Raw genomic sequence first — 19153 nt, forward strand, 5'->3', positions numbered from 1 at the left:
TGTACTATTTTCATTGTGTGTATTTTCCCATAGACTTAGTCAACAATTTCGGCAACAAGCCTCGCGATAAAAATGACAAAGACGGTCAAACTTGAACAGCGACATACATTTCCAGCCGGACGACCAAATATTTTGTAATAATCAATTACATAAACCAAAATTACTATCAGAAGGTTCTTGAGAGTTTTCTCATCTCTCGATATTTTATTATGAGCGGCGCGCGGCCAAACTAGTTGCGGCTATCGAAAGTGAAAACTCGTTTTATGTAACTCGCAACTTTTTCACGTTCCTATTAGACGCATGTGTGTGCATTACGGGCCTGACATTCTTCCAATGCGTTTTTAATTAACACATTTTTTACATATATGACCTACATTTAAAAATGATTAAAATTTGAGTTTTCCATGTTTTTAATCATGTTAAAATAAGAGTTACCCCTTGATATTTAAATTTTTATTACATATATGTATACATAATAAGAAAAAATATATATATCATCTACAATACATAAAATTTCAATATGATCTTACAACATAAATTATTTGTAGATTAAGTAATAAATACGTAGAAATAACAATTAAATATATACTTACAATTTTCATTTTGTCGAACCGCCTTCGAAATTGTAACATTTTTGTTGAGTTCTCGCGTCCACGATGCGAGAAAAACTATAAAAACATTACGTATCGCACACAATTCAGCACTGCTCCCGAAAAAAATTAAGTCGGCACTGTTCGTTGTCGCAGGGTGGCGAATGCGCGTTTACGCGCTAGCTGTCCGTCCGGTGCGGAAAAACAACTTTCAGGTCTGAAGCGGCGTTTCACGCGAGCATGACCCTCGATACGGCGCACGGAGCTAAACGGTTGTTGGCGCGCTCGCGACTCGGCTTGTACTGAACCGAAAAACGCTTTCTACCCAAGCACACAAATGGTTGCTCCTTTGTGGGACGAGTCATCTAATATTACGAGCCACGAAAATGTGTAATATCCAGGCATTGGGCAATTTTAGCTCTTTAAGTATTTGATTAGGATGACCGAGAGCTTCCACCCTAAAACTTATTATTGAATGATTTGCCATATTTAAATGTGATATTTATTTTGTCAAAGTGTTAAAATAAATAATTTATTTTGTTTTACGCCCTAAATTATTTTTAAGTTGAAAATCACCCGCCACTTTTATTCTCCCCTTGAGTTTATATCTAACCTTTTCAATGTGATATTATTTTTATTTTTATTAGTATATCGTAAAAATACATGATTTAAGTATTTTTCAAAATATTTTTTTCCATTCCCCCCCCCCCCCATGGAAAGAGCTGAAATGACGTCTCTGTTTAAAACATCCCTTAATATATTTTTTAACATGATAATATTAAATATCATAATGCATTTACTGAGTCTGACCGATTTTCTTGAATACAACGACATCTTACGCCAACTCTATTTGTCAGCACCCAACGCGAGCAGAGCTTCTATTAGCCTAATATTTTTGTAAACGTTTCACACAGTTCAGTTTTGAGCACATGAATAATCGGTTATCATAACTATTATTTTTTCAATTTTGAACGGATATGTCAGTGTTACCAGATGGCTTGATCATGATGTCACATTTTCCTGTTTTAAATGAATGGCACAACAACAGTTTATTCTCTCGCACAGAGAAAGCGTATCACAGAAAGATCCTCGTACTTGACGAGAAAAAATACACGATCATTTTAAACACACAATACAAGCATGGTGTTGTTGCGGCTGAAGCATAAAAAGCAATGTTGGCAACCGTGTAAAAATTGTTTTTTATATTTACTTGTCTTTAATCTTTACTATTCGAATATATCTCATAATATAATAATTAAATTACGCGATAAATTTATAAAAATACATATGATATTATTTTACCTTTTTAATTTCCATAACATATATTGCTAATATGTATTGAGATTTAATTTAAAACTATTAATTAAAATACTTTCAAACTAAAAAGCAAGTGAAATAAACTGATGGGAAAATTGTTTGATAACTCAATTTAAGAATAAGATGAAGTTCTTTTTAAATTCATTGTAATTTTAAAATGATTTAATAAAACTGTTATTAAAAACCAACCGAAAAATCTAATTTAATACGTATCTCTTTTTGATTTGGTATAAACACTGATTTGATTATAAATAAGTGGGAAATTAAAACGTACAAGACCGAGCGGTTTTAATTGCAATTTATTTGCATGTCTGGTTTTAACTATTAGGTTCACCACAGTTCAGCATTTTAATAGCTATTGTTAACATTGTTTAAAAAATACAGTATGCTATTACCTACTTACTGGTTTTATTATAATACTTTTTCGTAACACAAATCTAATTATCTGTACACTAATAAATTACATATAAAAATTTATAATTTACCACACCTGAGAATTAAAAGTCATATACGACAATTGTATATAAAGTAATACGCGTACACGCACTCGGAACGACCGCAGAATAAATCTAACATTTCGAAATACTATTTGTACGTTTCTTTAATTCAAAGAAAATTTATTGGAATCAATCAGTTATAAATTGAATGTAAATGTAAAAATAAACTGTTTCTTATAATATCGAGGAAAATCGAATTGAAGTTAAATATGCGTAAATATGTTACCTAACGTGTAATTTAAAGAAATATAATATAAAAATATAAAACACTTAGATATTATGTATAGATACTCGCAATTTATAGGAAGTAAAATAGTATATTTCTTGTGATTTTGCGCTCCAATGAATCATTGCGAATGTGCTTCGTCCTATTTTATTGAATAATACAAAACATAACACGCATCTAGAGATTAATTAGTTATAAAAATAATAATATTAATTTGCTTATTCAAATGCTTATTTACGCATTATGTCATCATTAAGAAATTGTAAAACAAACGACTCAGCTGGGCACTAGAAAGTTTTTTATACGCAAATATTTTAATCCCACTCTTAATTCTACATTGCCCTTGCGTAAATATTTGCTATGCCTCAGGAAATGTTGTCTTATTTCACATTTTGCGGATTCTAAGTGTGTGTATCTATATGTGTAGTATGTGCATTTCGATTACACTGAGTATTTGCAGGTGAAAGGATCGTTTTCAAGTTGTCGGTAAGCTCGTAGACAAGCCTCCAAGTATATATAATATTGATGTTCTTCGAAGGTTGTCCGGCTTCAACCTGTATCAACATTCTTGATTACAGTCGACCTTCGAATGTCGGTTATTTTTTATTGAAGTTGTCAAAAAATGCATTAAAACGTAATGGGTTTGAATATATAAACCCGTACGTGGCAGCAAATTAATTAGCATGCATTTTTAATGAAGGTCTTTCCTATATATGAAGCAAATAAAATACTAAAAAGTGAATATATGCCTAAAACTCTGAATTACCCTTATGGATATTATTATTCACTAATGACATTACATATATTGGTGTTAGTAGCGGAACTATGTTTAACAGCGAACGAAATAGAGCACTATAATATTTAATTCCTGACAACATATACCACTGTATATTATTAAACTTAGATTGGTAGATATAATGAAAGTTTTACTAAAAATAACATATACATATATAATAAATTACTACAAACAAATTATATTTTAAGACATATATTATTCATTTTGTATGTTTCGGCAAATGTCAAAGCAATAAAAAAGCATCAGCGATTTACAAATAAATTATCCAAAGAATTTGCGCTACGCGGCCACATTCTCCCACTTAACATAAATTAGTAAAACATACAAATATTATATTTTATATTTAGATTCGGCATTTTGTTTAAAAAATAGCAGTTAATTATCAAAACGTCCTAACTTACCGGAACTACCCAAAATCGTTGCGTTGAAATCATTTGTGCAAGATTTGTTAAAAATATTAAAAAACTAATAGATTTGTGTTCGTCAATATTACTAAAAATCAGAGCACGTCAACCTTTATTTTGTTTTGAAATGCGAGACACTTCTAAATAGATTGTTTATCGAAGTGTCTACTATGACCGAAATTCGCAGAATTCGTTCGTTGAACGAAACAGAATGTTAGAAAGATCCACCATATGTTATAGCTCAACGGTTATATCATAAATAGATGTACGTCGTAAATTTTGTGAAGTTAATTTTTGTATTTGTTTATTTAAGACGCAAAGATTTTATTTTAATTATTTCAATAATTTGATCGCGGTTAATTTATTTATAACTATTTAATTTATATGAAAATCCGCACGAGACAAACTCCGATACCGATCTGATCTCTATGTATATCAAATTCGTTACAAACATTTTTAACTATTGTACTATAAATTCGATAAAATTATGTATTTAAAATGTTTCACCAATTTCGCTCAATTAATTCAATCGCAGCTGATCTTTATTCTGGTGATTTGAAAAAGCTGAATAATGTCCCTGATCAAAAAGTATGTAATAATAAATTAAGCATTTTCCTTTTGACGCCATTACTGATCAGTAATTCGCACAGAATTGTGTTATGAATATTTTATAAAATTTAAAAAGTTTAACGATTTTTAAAGTAATATTATGTCGTTTGGGGTGAGCAGGTATGATAAATCCCCCTCCCCCTTTAAAATTGGCAAAAAAATGCATGTCATTTAATGAAATCGTAATATTATAAAAATGAACACTAACTAGCCAATTTTTGCCCTCCCCCTCCTAGAAAAAGCTTAGTCTACGTACCTGCTTTTGATGTGATTTTTCCGTAGAGGCACAAAGCAGTTAAGAGCAGCATACCGACAAAAATTGTACCTTACACAATACTAAGTACACAAAATAAGTGATATGGTAATAACTAAGATTTTTATTAATTATTACTAGGTCGTTTAGAGCTTCAAATTAATATTTGAGGATAAGCCAATATTTCAAAATACTTCAGTACAACATTAGACGCTAAGTTGCGATGAAATGAACACGTGAAAATTAAACGTAAATAATAAAATTAATGCTTTGGAGAATTATACTAGCTTGTCGGAAGACATACTGAATCATCAGTGTACACCAATAAATTCTAAAACATATCTAGATATATGTTATGAAGTTATGAAGACGTGTGATAAAAATAATTACTGAATACATCTAGAAAGTCAAGAACAGAGTGTTGCGTTACGTGGTGAATGGTGCCGCGATACCATAGAATAGACAGACTCCATCTGAAGTTGAAAATAAAAATATATTAACATATGGACGCTGAGGCACCAATATTGCTAAATGTTGCTGGTAGCACGAAATAACTATCTGACTTCGTTCTCTGAGATAAGACTGATTTTTTAATGTGACATTTTAATTAAATTAAACGCTAACACTTTATTAAAAGTGTTAGCGTTTAAATTCTTATTACTGGCAAATTATTAACAAAATCATCACAGCGGTTAATAAAATTTAATTTATCAGTATTATTGTAAATTATTTAATTTTATATTTGATGACTAGTCTCAGATCATGGCTAGCATCGGATGGATTAAATCATATGGCAAATATTTACTTTATTATCACTAATTATTATATCGTGATCAGGCCTAATCATAGACGCCCTGCATTCACTCGCGTGAATCTTTTGCTAGCTACAAATCTACTGGCGATTTATTAGAATAGATTCTCCCAAATATATAGTCTTCTTTTGACTTATTAGTATCTATACTATAAGAAACCTTGGTATTTTTCAGTGCGGGTTTCTCATTAATGTAAAAATGTCCGGGTATTTTATTTTTTTTTTATTATTTTTCCTTTTCTGGTTAAAATTACTGCTGAGATAAGCAAAGGTACACTATTTTTAGCATTCAACATTTTCTTTGAAAGATACTTTTATTGAATAATATAACCTATCGTGTTCCATGTTGCTTTTTAGATTCCCATAATTTTAAAAATCAATTATAGATTATCTCTAAATACAAATATATAATTATTTATTTATGTTTGTTTATATTATAACATTGATAACAATACAGTAAATAAAATGGTATTTACATAATCATAGACAAACGTATATTAATCATGGTCAATAATTTACATGTTAAGACCAAAATCTCAATAGCTTCACATTGTGATCGTCTGTCAAAATGACAGCATCAATGGACTAATAAGATTAAAATACACATTTTTATATTATTTTTCAATAAGACTGCTGCACCAAAATTAACACAAAGATGGCAAAGTAAGTAATTTAGCATAATTGTAATTTTCGTCAATGAAAAAACCTAATATAGAATCTTATTGGAATTGTTTTTCTTTGTACATCAGGGAAATGATGATCGTGTTTGTTTACGACACTCTCCGTTGTATGGCTGAAGCTGACGATCCTGCTGATGCAGTTTTATATTTTCATCCTGGATGGGTTTCAGACTCGCAACGGATAGCTTTATGTGGTCAATTGATGGGAGTGACCCACTGTTTGAAAGCAATGTTTACAATACCAAAGATATTAACACTGCATAGTGGAAAGTTTGTTATACAAGAATACGGCCGATTTGTTTTGGTATTTATCTGCATTGCATATCATTTAATACTGTAAATTATACTGTTTCTTTATGTGAACTTAATAGGCAATCGGAAGCGATAGGAATATTCCAGACTGGATGCTTAAAAACAGATCAGAAATGCTCACCTCGTTTATTAAGACTTACCATTGCGACCTTCAAACTGTTGCTGCTCAATTCCCCGGTGAAAATAATCCTCGCTTTTCGGAAAAATTGTATCAGATGTTTGAGACGTACTTACCCGTGTTGCAGTTCGGCGGTTATATGTTTCAAAGCGTGCCATTACTTGATTTGCCAAAGGTTTATTAATTGTATATTGCCATTAACGTTATTAAGATTTATTGATAATTACTTTTTCTGATGTTGTAGAGTGCTACCAATATATTTTTAGAAGCAATGCAAATTTTACAACATTGCCAAACAAACAAAGGCGTTTTGGGCGGTACAATATTATTCAATAATAAGTTAGTATCTTTTTTATTTATTTAGCAATCAATAACTTGTTTATATAATTATTTATTTTTATTTTTAGGATAGTAGCAACTCAGTTAAGTCCTCGATTGACGTCTCGTCTGGCAATGGTAGATCCTTATCGTATCAAATCGCCAGGAGAATTTGTGGATACCGAATACGATTTACCAATCGGAGTTCAACTGCTCGCAATATATATTAGAAAAAGATATTTTTCAATTCTTCGTAAAGATGCTGAAAAAATGCATTCTTGGCATGTAAATGACTTTGAGAAAATCAAGACTCAAAAAGTATGTTATTCATTGTTGTTTTAGTCGCTCCTTAACATTTTATTGCTGGTCCTATTCTTTATCAGTATAATAGACTACTACTAACCTTCAATACTAATTTGTGCTGTAATAATTTAATCAAGATTCAGGAAATTTAGGAGCCCACTAAATAATTGTTAGCTTCTTCTCAGTCTTATAAATACATATTTTCTCTATCTCTTTCTTAAAATCTTATTTCTTTAAGTATTTATCAGTCTTTCTTATCAATTATTGATTTTAATTTCAGTGATAGACATTTATCAATTGTTTGATTTATATAAATATGAATAAGCCAAAATAAATAACAATGATAAAATTTATATAAACACACTCATCTTCCTCATATAATATGAATATATTTGTTGACTTATAATTTAAGAACTACCTATTTAAATATATATTTTATGTGACAAAATTATTAATAAAACTACTTTTTTTTATAATTTATTTAGATAAATAGGTTAATGTCGAAAGAACCTATACTTAATTCGATGAAGAGAGACAAATCTCTGCTATTCACTGCTGTTCCAGAAGAAGACATAACGACAAGTCCGTCTCCAACCTCTTCTCCATCCGGCATAAAAGTAGCCAAAGAAAGCAAAGACTTGAAACCGAACATACCTGACGTGGTGCCGTTCAGCAATAAACCTCGTGTTCGTCCGAACAAACTAGCACTAAGTTTCAAACACTCTGTGTCTAAATCGATCGATGAGGACAATAACATTATGGTACCCCAACCGGAGCCTGCTTTTATGGGCCAGACGAGCGTCTGTTCTACTCCGTTGTTAGAATTCAAACGATTACACGGAAACATGATGTCGATATGTAGAACTTCCGATGATAAATTCTTGAGCGAAGCTCTCAACTTTACAGCATCTACTATAGACGATGAATCTAATTCGTCCGTTCCGGTCGCAGAGATAGCTTTGCAAGACATGCCAGTAAGAGTGAGACGGTTAACAGACGACGTCTTAAAGGAAGAAATGTTTAACAACTCATTAAAGGACATAAAAACGTCCAACGAACATTTCATTGCAGCGCCAACCGAAAAAATCAAACAGAGCAACAGCTTGAGCGACATAAACAGTGGATTTAAATTGATTTCACAGTTTTCTACGATGCGATACGGTAGACACGGTAAATCTATGAGTCTCAACGCTGACGAATCGCCAATCGAAGAGTTTGACGATGAAAAAAGTAGCGTCACAATCACAGATCCGTCTTATCCCGTGTTCCGAAACGACGGAGTACCTATTTCTAAATATCTATTCGACGAATACCTCTGCCAGCAGTACCCAGAAAAACCGCCTTTGAAACCTAAAGATATGTTCAATGACAAACAAGTATCCGTCGATAGTAAAATATCTAAAGATTTCGAAGGATTCGACTCCACCAGCGTGAACTCTTCTCCGATGAGAAGAAAATCTCATGACGTTTCGATCAACAAATTGACAAAGATAGAAATGGATAAGATCGAGAAGTCAGATCAGTCGCGAAGAAAGTCGCTCACGCTGCCTTTGAAATCATTAGGAGGCGATAAAAATACATCCGATTTGGATAGTCAAAGTTCCAGTTCTTTGTTTGACACGCATAGAAAGAAACTGTCTGGAGTTCAACTAACGCCATTGATGGAGAAGTTGAGTCATCTTGCGTTCTCTGAAAAGTCTAGCGGATACAGCAGTAGAGGAATAACTCCGATGGAGTTCAAAGATTTTGCTCTGAGCACTCCGTGTATTGAGAAAAATGTCACGTTTCCAAAAGAAGAGAAAAGGTATTTATATAATAGCAAACACTTTTAATTTTAGCTAGTTAGAAAGCATTTTTGTTTATGTTTATTAGGATAGTAGTATCGTAGATATCTCCAAGTTATTAGCCAGGGTTTATTATTATATATTTAAGATTTTTTCAGGGAGGGGCAAAAGTTGACAGTGGTATTTCTTTAACCTTTTTAATGCCGTGCGAGCATTTTGTCGCTCGATTCGATAACAACGCTAGTGCCACTTGAAACTTTTTTCTTTCTCGTGATAAATTATTATGCTAAGAAAAAAAATTACAAGTCATGCTGGGTTTATGCAGTGGGAACGCTTGTTACCGAGCGTTTCCACTGCAGCAGCGCAAGAATGACAATTTATTGCAGTTCTTTTTTCTGTAATCAAATTATTTTTCCGCCCCATTATAGCAAGATTTTTATTTTTAACGCTCACAAAACCAACATGTGTAAACAGTCCAAGTAAGTTCAATAAACTGAAACTAAATGAAAAAAAAAGGAATAATTTTTTTCCAGGTTGTGATTTGTATAGTTTAGAATACACGTAAATTAATGTGCATGGATAAAAAATTAAAAGAGTTGTTAAACTCTCACCATCGCATATTTAACAGCTGGACCGGATTAGTCACGCTTAGCCCTTTTATGACCCTTTGCGTAGAATAAGAAAGGGCAGTAAAAAAAATATGCCATATTATTATTATGGATAATGTAGAAAATAGTCTATTCTTTAATTGGGAAACAATATTTTTAATAGTTTTAATAATAAAGGTGGATTCGTGACTATGAACATCTTAAACTTTTGACCGGTAGTATATATGTATATATTACTACGTGAAATCATATATTTTTACCAGCACCTACCAGATAAATTATATTTTCACGGGTAAAAATACATATCTACTGGTGAAAAAGTATTCCGATATGATTTCACTAAAATGACATTTTAAAAAATGTTTTCGGAATAGATTTGAAACTGGTTTTTTTAGATTTTCTTTGAGGGATAACCTGAGAATTTCTGACTTAGAATCAGGGATGTCATTTTAGCGCTTTTCAGGAGAGGTGGGACAAAAGTTAGTCAGTGGTCGTTTTTTATATTCTGATTTCATAATGTTTCATTAAATGACGTGCATTTTTCTGGCCAAATTCAAGAGGGGGGGGTTACTTTCTACATTTTCAGTACTAGAATTTTTCAACTACTTTTTTAATTTCCTTTAAAAATATAATTTTTCATTATTAATTATCAATCTTTTTCAGTAAAAAGACCATTGAAACTCCAATATCTGATGACAGCGACAGTGATGAAGACACAAACATCACCAGCTACCGTATTGACTGCACTAAATGTGTTTTATATGTTAGCGGTCTTCAAAACATGTCAATGATGCTCATCCTCGAAGAAGAAGCAGCTGATGACCCTCAAATTATCCAAAATTTGGTTAATATCTTTCTACACATTATTAACTTTATGTAAATCGTATATAAACAAAATATTTAATTTGACTTCACAGTGGGACATCAATCTAAAATGCTTGGGCTCAGTAGAACAATTATGCATGGAGCCCTTGCCTTCTGGCGACGAATCGAGCGAATCATATAGTTTCTTATCGCTCGATCCGCAATGGGGGACGGTGAAGAAAGGCGGCGCATGGGCCTCCCTCGACGTAGCCACCATGGGCTACATCCACAATAATTTCAAAGGCGATACCGCACTGACCGAATTCATTATAAGGTAGAAACTAATCATCTCATTTCTTATCGCATGTCATTTGTTCACACATTTCCATCCCAGGAGCGAAGATAGCCTCGTGTACGGCACTAGTTGCGGAGGCTCGGAAACGTACTACCAGGAGAACGGGAGCAAACAGCCGGGTCTGCCGACTCAGGCGGATCTGATGGGAACAGCGCCCCTCAAGAGCAAAAGGAGACTGCAGCGAGATCATTCCATAACGATATTTTAAAAGATTGAAATATACATTCCGTTTTATTTATATTTTTTAAGCGAGTGTTAAAAACACGTTTTTGAATCAAAAGCAGCTATGAAATTCGCAATGTGTCATAAAAACTAGTCAAAAATACGTTACGTTAGGACAATTTTATAGAAATTGATAAGAGGGTTATAAAAGAAAAGGCAGCAAATTTTAACAAGATCTCAAAAAATAGTTCTAACATGAATATGTTAACTACAGTAGTACTGAAGAAATAGACTAGTTCCAAAGAACCGATAATTTTAAGTGCGAAGTTGGATAAAATTTGGATTTGACTTTTAAAATAATGCTTTCTTTGATAAATAGATACTATTTGAATTTTCACATTAAAATGCGAGGGTAAGTGGAATGAAAACAGGATATTTAAAAAGGAACATAACTATGATAGTGTTCAAAGTAAGTTTTTCAACGCTTGAAAAGTGCATGGCTATATCTAAAAAAAAAATTATGTTCAATGTGCACCATCTGATGAACCTCTTATCTATCTTAAAATCACTGGAGACAAATCAAGCAGATATGTTCAAGGCAATCTTAAATGCAGATCTTCATATCAAGTCATAGTTTTGTGTCAATTGCAGATCGATGTTACCATCCTCTTTCATCCTAATCTTTCTCACTCTCTGAATATGATGTACTAATCTACGATTCAAAATGTGAGGCTAATTTGTTCACTGTTACTCGACAATTTTTCTTCAAAATGCTTTAATCTGCTATAATGAACTTTAATATCATCATCCTCTGAATGACAAAAGTGCTGCACTTCAGCACACATTACTGCTGCAGTTTCAGGTCGCATGCCTAATTCATATTCCAAACTATATTTGATACTGCTATCAATTTACAAGATAATGGAGCCTATTGAACTTCTCCCGCACTTTTCATGTTTTCATTTGACTCGCCCTCTTATATCCAATAATAATTATACTAATCGTTGCTCACATTAACGCAAACATTGTCTTATCACCATATACATACATTCTTTAGTTACTCATTATATTTTTAACAATTCATGCCATTTACAAATAGGAGAAATATCACTTTGATAAGAGCACTATTTAATAATGCAGTTTTTCTATTATTAATGATGACTTCTCTCTTAAAAATGAAGCTTGGAAAGAGCTGCCTTTGCTCTTTATACCTCTTAACGCAGATAGTTTTTAGAATGTGAAGTTACAAAAGTATGAATACTCGAGAACTATGTAGTTGTTTAGTCATGTACGTAGGTTCACTGTGAAATATTTTTGTAGTGTTCAATGTTAGTATCTTGCCATTATTATGTAAACGTTAGTCATTCCATTTTTAGAAGACTTGAAATATAATTGTTTAATAACAAGCTTTATAAACAAAAGCAAATAAGATTAAGTTGCTCGTCCGGTGATAGGTAGTCGATAACGTTCCTATTCGACTGATTCATTTACTGAATACTTGAAAATATATATTATCACTCAATATATACGTACGATTAGGTGTGAGTATTTTTAATTAATTAGTGTTAATGTTTATTTTTTCCGTCCATTTTATTTCATTTGGCTTATTATTTGTTGAAACAACTGGTGCCAAAAAGAATAAGTATTAAAACTGTCCTGATATTAGAATCAATACAATTATTTGTGCCAAAGTATTTTTATGAAAATATTTTAAATCAACACTATTTTGCCAAAAAGAACACGATTTACTATTTGGACATTATGTTATTTTTGTTTGATAATAATTTTATACATTTTATCTATGTAATAAAATCATGTTATGCTAGTATGCGTTTTATTGTCGGTTGTGGGATATTGGAGTTATTTATTTTTTGGAGTATTGGAGGGTTAATCTACAAATAAAACTAACCACTGAGTGTCGACCGTAATAAAATTTAATTTATTTCTGACGTCAATGAACATTATGCTACTTCATCCTATATACTGAAATGATTATACGTCGATGCTAAAATAAAATAATAACCAAAAAAATGAAGAGAAAAGAAAAATCACATTGAACACATCGCGTCTTCGACAGTGAACCAAAAAGAATATGATCCCCAGCCAAAAAAAATGCAACTTCTTTCTTGATTTTTTCTGTCTTGTGATGCGATCTTTCTTGATACATTGGCGTTCGGTCAATCTACAGCAAACCTCTTGCCTCAGCTAAAACGATCATATTCTTTGCGCTTCGTGATGCTTCAATTTACATTTTAAACTTCTTATACACCGTTTTCAGACAAACAATCATACTTGAAAAACTTCATCCGTATTTTCTTGTTTCAATACCTTTCCAAACAAAGAAAATTAATATTAGACCAGTGTGTTATTTTTTCTTTATTTTCCAATTTAACTTACATTATTATAGAACAAAAGGGTATTTCCCTCAATAAATTGATTTGACATCAATGTATCAACAATAAGAAATTTTACAGTACGGGAATCCCAAACGAACGAACTACATAACAAAAAGATGATTTATGATCATAAACTAAAACTAAAATTACTCACGTTTGAGATTCCCGATTTAGAATGTATCGAGATGCCATCAAATTGCGCACGCTCCGTATGATTTAAAAATACAGTATTTAACAGGAGTGAGCGTCGCTATCTACAACTTTTGTAAATACAAAACGTGTAACATAAATCTTAACATAATTCATTCATAAGGAATAAAGCAATCGAAATCCATTAGTGCCTAACAATGCATCCCAATAGAAGGCACGACAATCTGCCATCGTTAATAACGACCTGTAAACCAAACATTATAGGTGCAAACTCATTTCTCATCCTTTTTAACTTATTAACGCTTAAAACGGCACATACGCAAACCGCTCGAAGAAATGAAACCGAGCGATTGTGACTAAAACGCAAGGAAACATTCTGCAAGTCGAATCGTGAGAAAAATAAAGACGAACACTATTACAACAAATTCAAGGCACGGTCACAAAGATGTTTATAAGACCAAACTATCTATCTGTCACAATAATTATAAATCAAGATTGTCATGAATAACCGTCCACTGAAACTTAATAAAGATATTGGATCGTAAACATATTTTTACGATAAATTTGTACACAATTACCTGGTACCGTTAATGGAAAGTTGCTAGAATAAAATTATAATCAATTGTACTACCCAAGTCTCCCAAAAGTCAGTAAATACTTTCGCAATATATCAAATTAATAAAAAACAAAAATACCTTTGGGATAAATTTCGAATTTGAACACAAATAAACATAAAGCAAAAAAATCATATTCACATTACTTTGAATTATTTTTGGACGAAAGCTAGTAGTATATTATTTATCTAGGTTTTCCTGACTTACGGGGTGAATATGAACGCGATCTCGATCGTTCGTAACGTGAACGGTGCCCTCCTCGCATCCGGTAGTAAGGAGATGGCGTGCGTCTTGATGATCTATATTCGCGGCCTCCGTAACTTCCGCCACCTCGTCCTCCATAATAGGTACTAAAAAAATATTCATTAGAAAATAACATAAAAGTTGCATATAGCAAAAATATTTCAAAACTTACTCTCTTTCTCTTCGTCTTTCGTCACGGTATCCACTGTTATCTCTTAAACTGAAAAAATATAATTATTGCATAAATCACGTAGCTTTGATTACAATTATTCGTATATTATAATACACAAGAAAAGACTAACAATACAAATATTATTTTAGATGTACAAATTAATTTGCCTTATTTGCAGTTTTTAAGTGTTAATAATATGACGTGACGGAATGATTAACATATCCTCACAAACCAGCAATGAACACAATAGCCGAACAGTATTGCAAATTCGATACTATGTTTGTTACTCAAAGGGCCACGTTTGAAAATTAAATGCTAATGAGGTACAATGTTACTAAGATGATCTTGCAAAACAGCTAATAAATTTATTTTATATTGGGTAAGAACTGAGAGTAAATGGCATTGGATAGCAACTGAGCGACTATTTTTTTGTGTAATATTGCCACTGGCCATTAAATGTGGCTAATGCACGACAAACCTAAACATGTGTAAACTCTGGCAATGGTCCACGTTAACGGTAAAACCGGATATTCATAGAAAGTTATAATAGTAAGCGAATACTCGATAATGACAAGATTAAATTTATTTTATACATCATGAAAATAAAGGCTAAAATTTATTAGTACACCTAATACAATCAAAGACCTTATTTGAAAACCACCATTTTTTACACTTAACCCATTGTGATCGGACACAAATTCCATCACATATAAAAGACCCCATAGATTTTTTTTCAATTTGTTCTTCACTGAGGAATTGGTTGATCATATTGTGAAAAACAAACAATTTATATGCGAAGTAACCAAAAAAAATGCGATTAACCAGAGGATCCATTTGGCACTCGTGGCTTGATGTGCAAAGAAGTAACTTTTTAGCATATATTGGTGTTATTTTAAGTATGGGGACAATGTCGTTTATAAAACGTAATTTTAAATAACAAATGGTTATTGGTGTAGAACTTGACGAAAACTATTTTTGTTTCTCAAAGACATTGTCAGTTTGGGGTGTATATGATACCTCTTGACTAAATTTCATACGTTAGAATTTTTTTCACAAACACTAATTAAAATTTTTAATTATTTTTAATTATTTGTTTAGCTTCTACTACACTCTCAAAGTTGTCCGAACCGAAGCTACAACTAAAATCGGCCGAGATCGCCGACTTTTTCAGATTATAGCTCCTGTAAGTGGCAAAAAAAGAATCTTTTACGAGTCAGGTGGTGCCCGCCGCCCTACCGATATTGTAAAATGTGCTCTAGGATACAAAAAGGTTGGGAGCCCCTGCGTTAGATGATTATAGATAAATTATATTTTTCATGCAAAAAGTTTATGGTTGTTTTTTATATTATTTTTTTATATAGTACATATTATAAGAAAATCAGCAAACAATGAAGCCAAATAGAAAATATGTTTCGTTAAAATCATATAAAAGTCGAAAAATAAAAAAAAGTAACTAATTTTATGATTTAATTTCGATTTCATTCGACCTACAGATGAAAAACCACTGAAGAAATAATTTGATCTTGATCATATGTACTAGTACAAGTCGAAACATTTAAACAATTATTGTTTTTTAATTCCTTTTAGTTCAAAAGATTTTTTTTGTTGTATTTCTGTGTAGCGAGTAATTCTCGTGAAACAGCCCGTCATCACACCTCACGTGGCAAAAAAAAATGTCTTCTCGATTAAGCATTAAGTGAATAATATTCAATAAAAAAAGTTTTTATCGTGAAATAATGTTTTGTTTTATTTTTTCTATTTATCTATTGATCTTTTTTTATGTTAAAAATATGTTTTTAAACCAGAACCTATACGTACTACATATAGTTCTTAATGTATTACAAAAAGAATGATTAAAATAACATCAAAAATACGATTTTTTTTAAAACGACTAAAATGCGAAAAATTGCTTTAGAATTGTTTGCCGACTGTATGATGAAATTCTCCAATCGCAAAAGGTGAAACTTATGTTATTTTTGAAATGAATATGAGCATAAAATTACAACTGCTTTTAGGGCCCAGTCTAAAACGACCATCAATAAAAAGTGCTTTACCAAATAAAAACATAGGTGAAATCATTTCGGAACACCAAAGACTTCCGAAATCCATTATTGTTACTTACCATAGCAAAAACTATTAAACCACCCTAAATACCTTCATGTATGTATGATCTAAGATACACATTTAGAAAGCAATTAGCATGTTTTGTGTGAATAGTTGTTTTTCAAATAAGATCTTTGATTTGTTTGTTTTTGACTAAAAATATCACCAATCTTGGAAGAAAGCGACCATTTTAAATGTTCGGAAATGCCTTTAAGAGAACTTCAATTGGAACATCCTCTTCTAAATTGATCCGATTTTAATATACCGACGGTTTTCAAGACTCGCATAAAACATCTTAAATTATGAATGTCGTAAAAAGTATAGTTACACGTCGGAAACCCTCGAAAACGTCCATACAACAAAACAAACACAATACATACACCGTCGGTTTTCCCATGTATATTCCTGGCGTAGGCGTGTGCGCTCTCTGCGTGATGGAATAATCGACTCTTATCCTCCTGCCGTCTATTTCCATCCCCGTACATTGCTCTTTTGCTATTTTTGCGTCTGCATTGTCTTCGAAATATACAAAGCAAAAGCCTCTCGATCGTCCGGTCTAAAACGTAAGGTTTAATTAAACGTAGTAGTAGTAGTAGTAGTAGTTATAGACGACGGAACACGGCGTGGCGTACCTTGGCGTCGATGACTACTTGCACTCGTTCGACAGGTCCGTATTTTCCAAATATCTGCGTAATCTGCTGCTCGGTGGTGTACAAACTCAAGCCGAAAACTCCTAGGCACCTCGATAGAGTAGGATTGTCCTATAGAGATATTTTTATTAGTCGTTTGAACGAAAGATTATGACGGTAACGTTGTTGAATTTATACGTACTCTGTCTCCGACGTGTCTTCGCCGACTCGACATTGGGCTGTGGGAATGAGAGCGGCCACGATAACCTCCTGATCCATAGGAGCCGGAGCGGCTGCGGGAGTAACGAGCGCGTTTTCCGGCCCTACGGCCCCCCCCTGCTGACTGTGAACGACTGCGCGAACGATAACGATTACGTTTATCGCCGCTGCGATACCCTTTGTAACTATTAGCTGGACTAGGAGTTCTGAAATGGGCGTACGGGTCATACGATTAGGAACTGAGTATCTTTATGTTGATTTATCGATACGTATAAAGACAACAAGCGGAAGACTTTCATACGCTTCCCTACGTACGAGCCAATGTCAGCGAGCTACAAATCTTTCATCGCTTCCAAAAGACTAAAAATATCACCTTCAATACGACAATAACATGTTTAAAATGTTGGCTAATAAAGCTCAAATAGTAATCTCCAGTTGGTGACTGAACACATTCTCACCATCTCCTCGAGAGCTACTCCGATTTGTAACTTGCTTCTCGACATTTACTCAAAAATAGTAATAATAGTAATAGAAAGACAGTTTATTGATAGGTCCTAGAAGTAAGCTTTTCGGCCATGGACATTGCCGTTTCTGCTTTTGTTTACACTCCTTCAGTCCAATAGTTATCTCGTTCGCGACTGTACGGAACTGTATAGAACTGTACGGAATTGTATGGAACTGTACGGAACTGTACGGAAGTCGCTCGAATGCGTTTATAGGAACAAAGTTTCAAAACTATCTGGCGTCCGCGTCGTTAGTTACGGATAGTTACATCGATAGACCGGATACGGACCTGGAGTACTTGCGGTGCTGCTTGGCGGGACTCCTGGAGCGAGATCGCGATCGAGACATACTTCGGCTGCGGCTGCGCCCCCTCGAACCTTTGCCCTCTTTGCCGGCGTGGCCGTGCGCCCAAGAGCCGTTACGCGGCAAGCTCCACTGAAACGAAACGCAGACGTCGGTCAATCGACTCGGTCGCAAAGTCGAGCCGAAAGCGCGGCAGCGAAAGACGCGCACTCACCTCACGGTCCGACATGCTCGCTCGGCGTCCCCCGGCGGCAGCGAACGGTTATGGCGGCGACCCTGTGTTGCCGCTCGCTAAAAATGCGTTCGAATAAATTGCGCGTTTTAATTTCTTAGCCAATAATAAAATATTAAAAATAGCTTATAAATTAAATATATATATTTATTATATAATGACAAATGAACGTTTAATATCGGCACTAATATTTCAATGCAATACCATAAGATAAAAATTCTTAACTAATATTATATATTTCAACAAATTATATAATAAAAACTAATAAACAAAATGCAGACAGTATTCAAATTAGACTATTTTTAGACTCACAAAATTGTATTTTCAACCACATCATTTACTTGATATGAACATAAAACATATCAGTTTTCCCCGGAAAAGTACTACCTACTAGTAGGTAATGTTTTGAGCCCGTATAGTATTAGATTTAATGCATATAAGGTCAACGAACTTGTTATTTTTAGAACTCTAATTTGTTATTGTATAAATGAATCGAATGTGTTCAATATTATATATAAATTAATATTATCATATTAATGCAAGTGGTTTACGATCGAAACCATATTTTAGATATATTAGTGTTGTCATACTGTGTGCTATGTAAAGTCAACCAAATTATTATTTATCCAACGAATATGTAT

General features: G+C 33.0%; 3 protein-coding genes across 5 annotated transcripts in view; 1 reads left to right on the forward strand and 2 right to left on the reverse strand.

Annotated features, from left to right (window-relative positions):
* The window catches only part of Cht6 (Chitinase 6), a 70092-nt gene extending 69198 nt beyond the window's left edge, over window positions 1-894 (reverse strand). For both annotated transcript variants that reach the window (XM_088181247.1, XM_088181246.1), the window contains exon 1: window positions 594-894. In XM_088181247.1, coding sequence (XP_088037373.1) covers window positions 594-632 — 39 coding nt within the window. In that variant the 5' untranslated portion in view covers window positions 633-894. The remainder of the gene's footprint in view (window positions 1-593) is intronic.
* Window positions 895-6050: 5156 nt separating this feature from the next.
* HPS4 (Hermansky-Pudlak syndrome 4 protein) lies at window positions 6051-12772 on the forward strand. Its single transcript, XM_088206102.1, has 9 exons — window positions 6051-6166; window positions 6253-6487; window positions 6555-6788; window positions 6858-6952; window positions 7021-7249; window positions 7720-9038; window positions 10290-10470; window positions 10544-10764; window positions 10825-12772. Exons 1-9 carry the CDS (start codon window positions 6159-6161, stop codon window positions 10991-10993), a joined length of 2691 nt encoding a protein of 896 aa, XP_088062228.1. The 5' UTR covers window positions 6051-6158; the 3' UTR covers window positions 10994-12772.
* Window positions 12773-12859: 87 nt separating this feature from the next.
* On the reverse strand, window positions 12860-18563 carry tra2 (transformer 2). Of its 2 annotated transcripts, none has more exons than XM_088206104.1 (8): window positions 18495-18563; window positions 18267-18412; window positions 17457-17493; window positions 17258-17386; window positions 17006-17181; window positions 14523-14570; window positions 14315-14457; window positions 12860-13275 (listed from the first exon to the last, which is right to left on the reverse strand). In XM_088206104.1, exons 1-8 carry the CDS (start codon window positions 18507-18509, stop codon window positions 13250-13252), a joined length of 720 nt encoding a protein of 239 aa, XP_088062230.1. In that variant the 5' UTR covers window positions 18510-18563; the 3' UTR covers window positions 12860-13249. The 2 variants fall into 2 exon arrangements, with proteins under 2 accessions (XP_088062230.1, XP_088062229.1); XM_088206103.1 differs by having other exon boundaries at window positions 17457-17679.
* Between the last annotated feature and the right edge of the window lie 590 nt (window positions 18564-19153).

Source organism: Plectrocnemia conspersa, unplaced genomic scaffold (assembly GCF_051122295.1).
Source record: "Plectrocnemia conspersa isolate PC_06_02 unplaced genomic scaffold, ASM5112229v1 ptg000002l, whole genome shotgun sequence".
Classification (NCBI taxonomy): domain Eukaryota; kingdom Metazoa; phylum Arthropoda; class Insecta; order Trichoptera; family Polycentropodidae; genus Plectrocnemia; species Plectrocnemia conspersa.

What these genes read in the sequence shown, in the direction of transcription:
- HPS4 (XM_088206102.1), top strand. An exon ending in AGAAAATCAAGACTCAAAAA is followed by an intron (nt 7,250 to 7,719) that starts GTATGTTATTCA and finishes TAATTTATTTAG; the next exon opens with ATAAATAGGTTAATGTCGAA. An exon ending in CTCAAATTATCCAAAATTTG is followed by an intron (nt 10,471 to 10,543) that starts GTTAATATCTTT and finishes TTGACTTCACAG; the next exon opens with TGGGACATCAATCTAAAATG.
- tra2 (XM_088206103.1), bottom strand. An exon ending in GAAGACACGTCGGAGACAGA is followed by an intron (nt 17,387 to 17,456) that starts GTACGTATAAAT and finishes ATATCTCTATAG; the next exon opens with GACAATCCTACTCTATCGAG. An exon ending in TACATGGGAAAACCGACGGT is followed by an intron (nt 14,571 to 17,005) that starts GTATGTATTGTG and finishes ATATTTTTTCAG; the next exon opens with TTTAAGAGATAACAGTGGAT.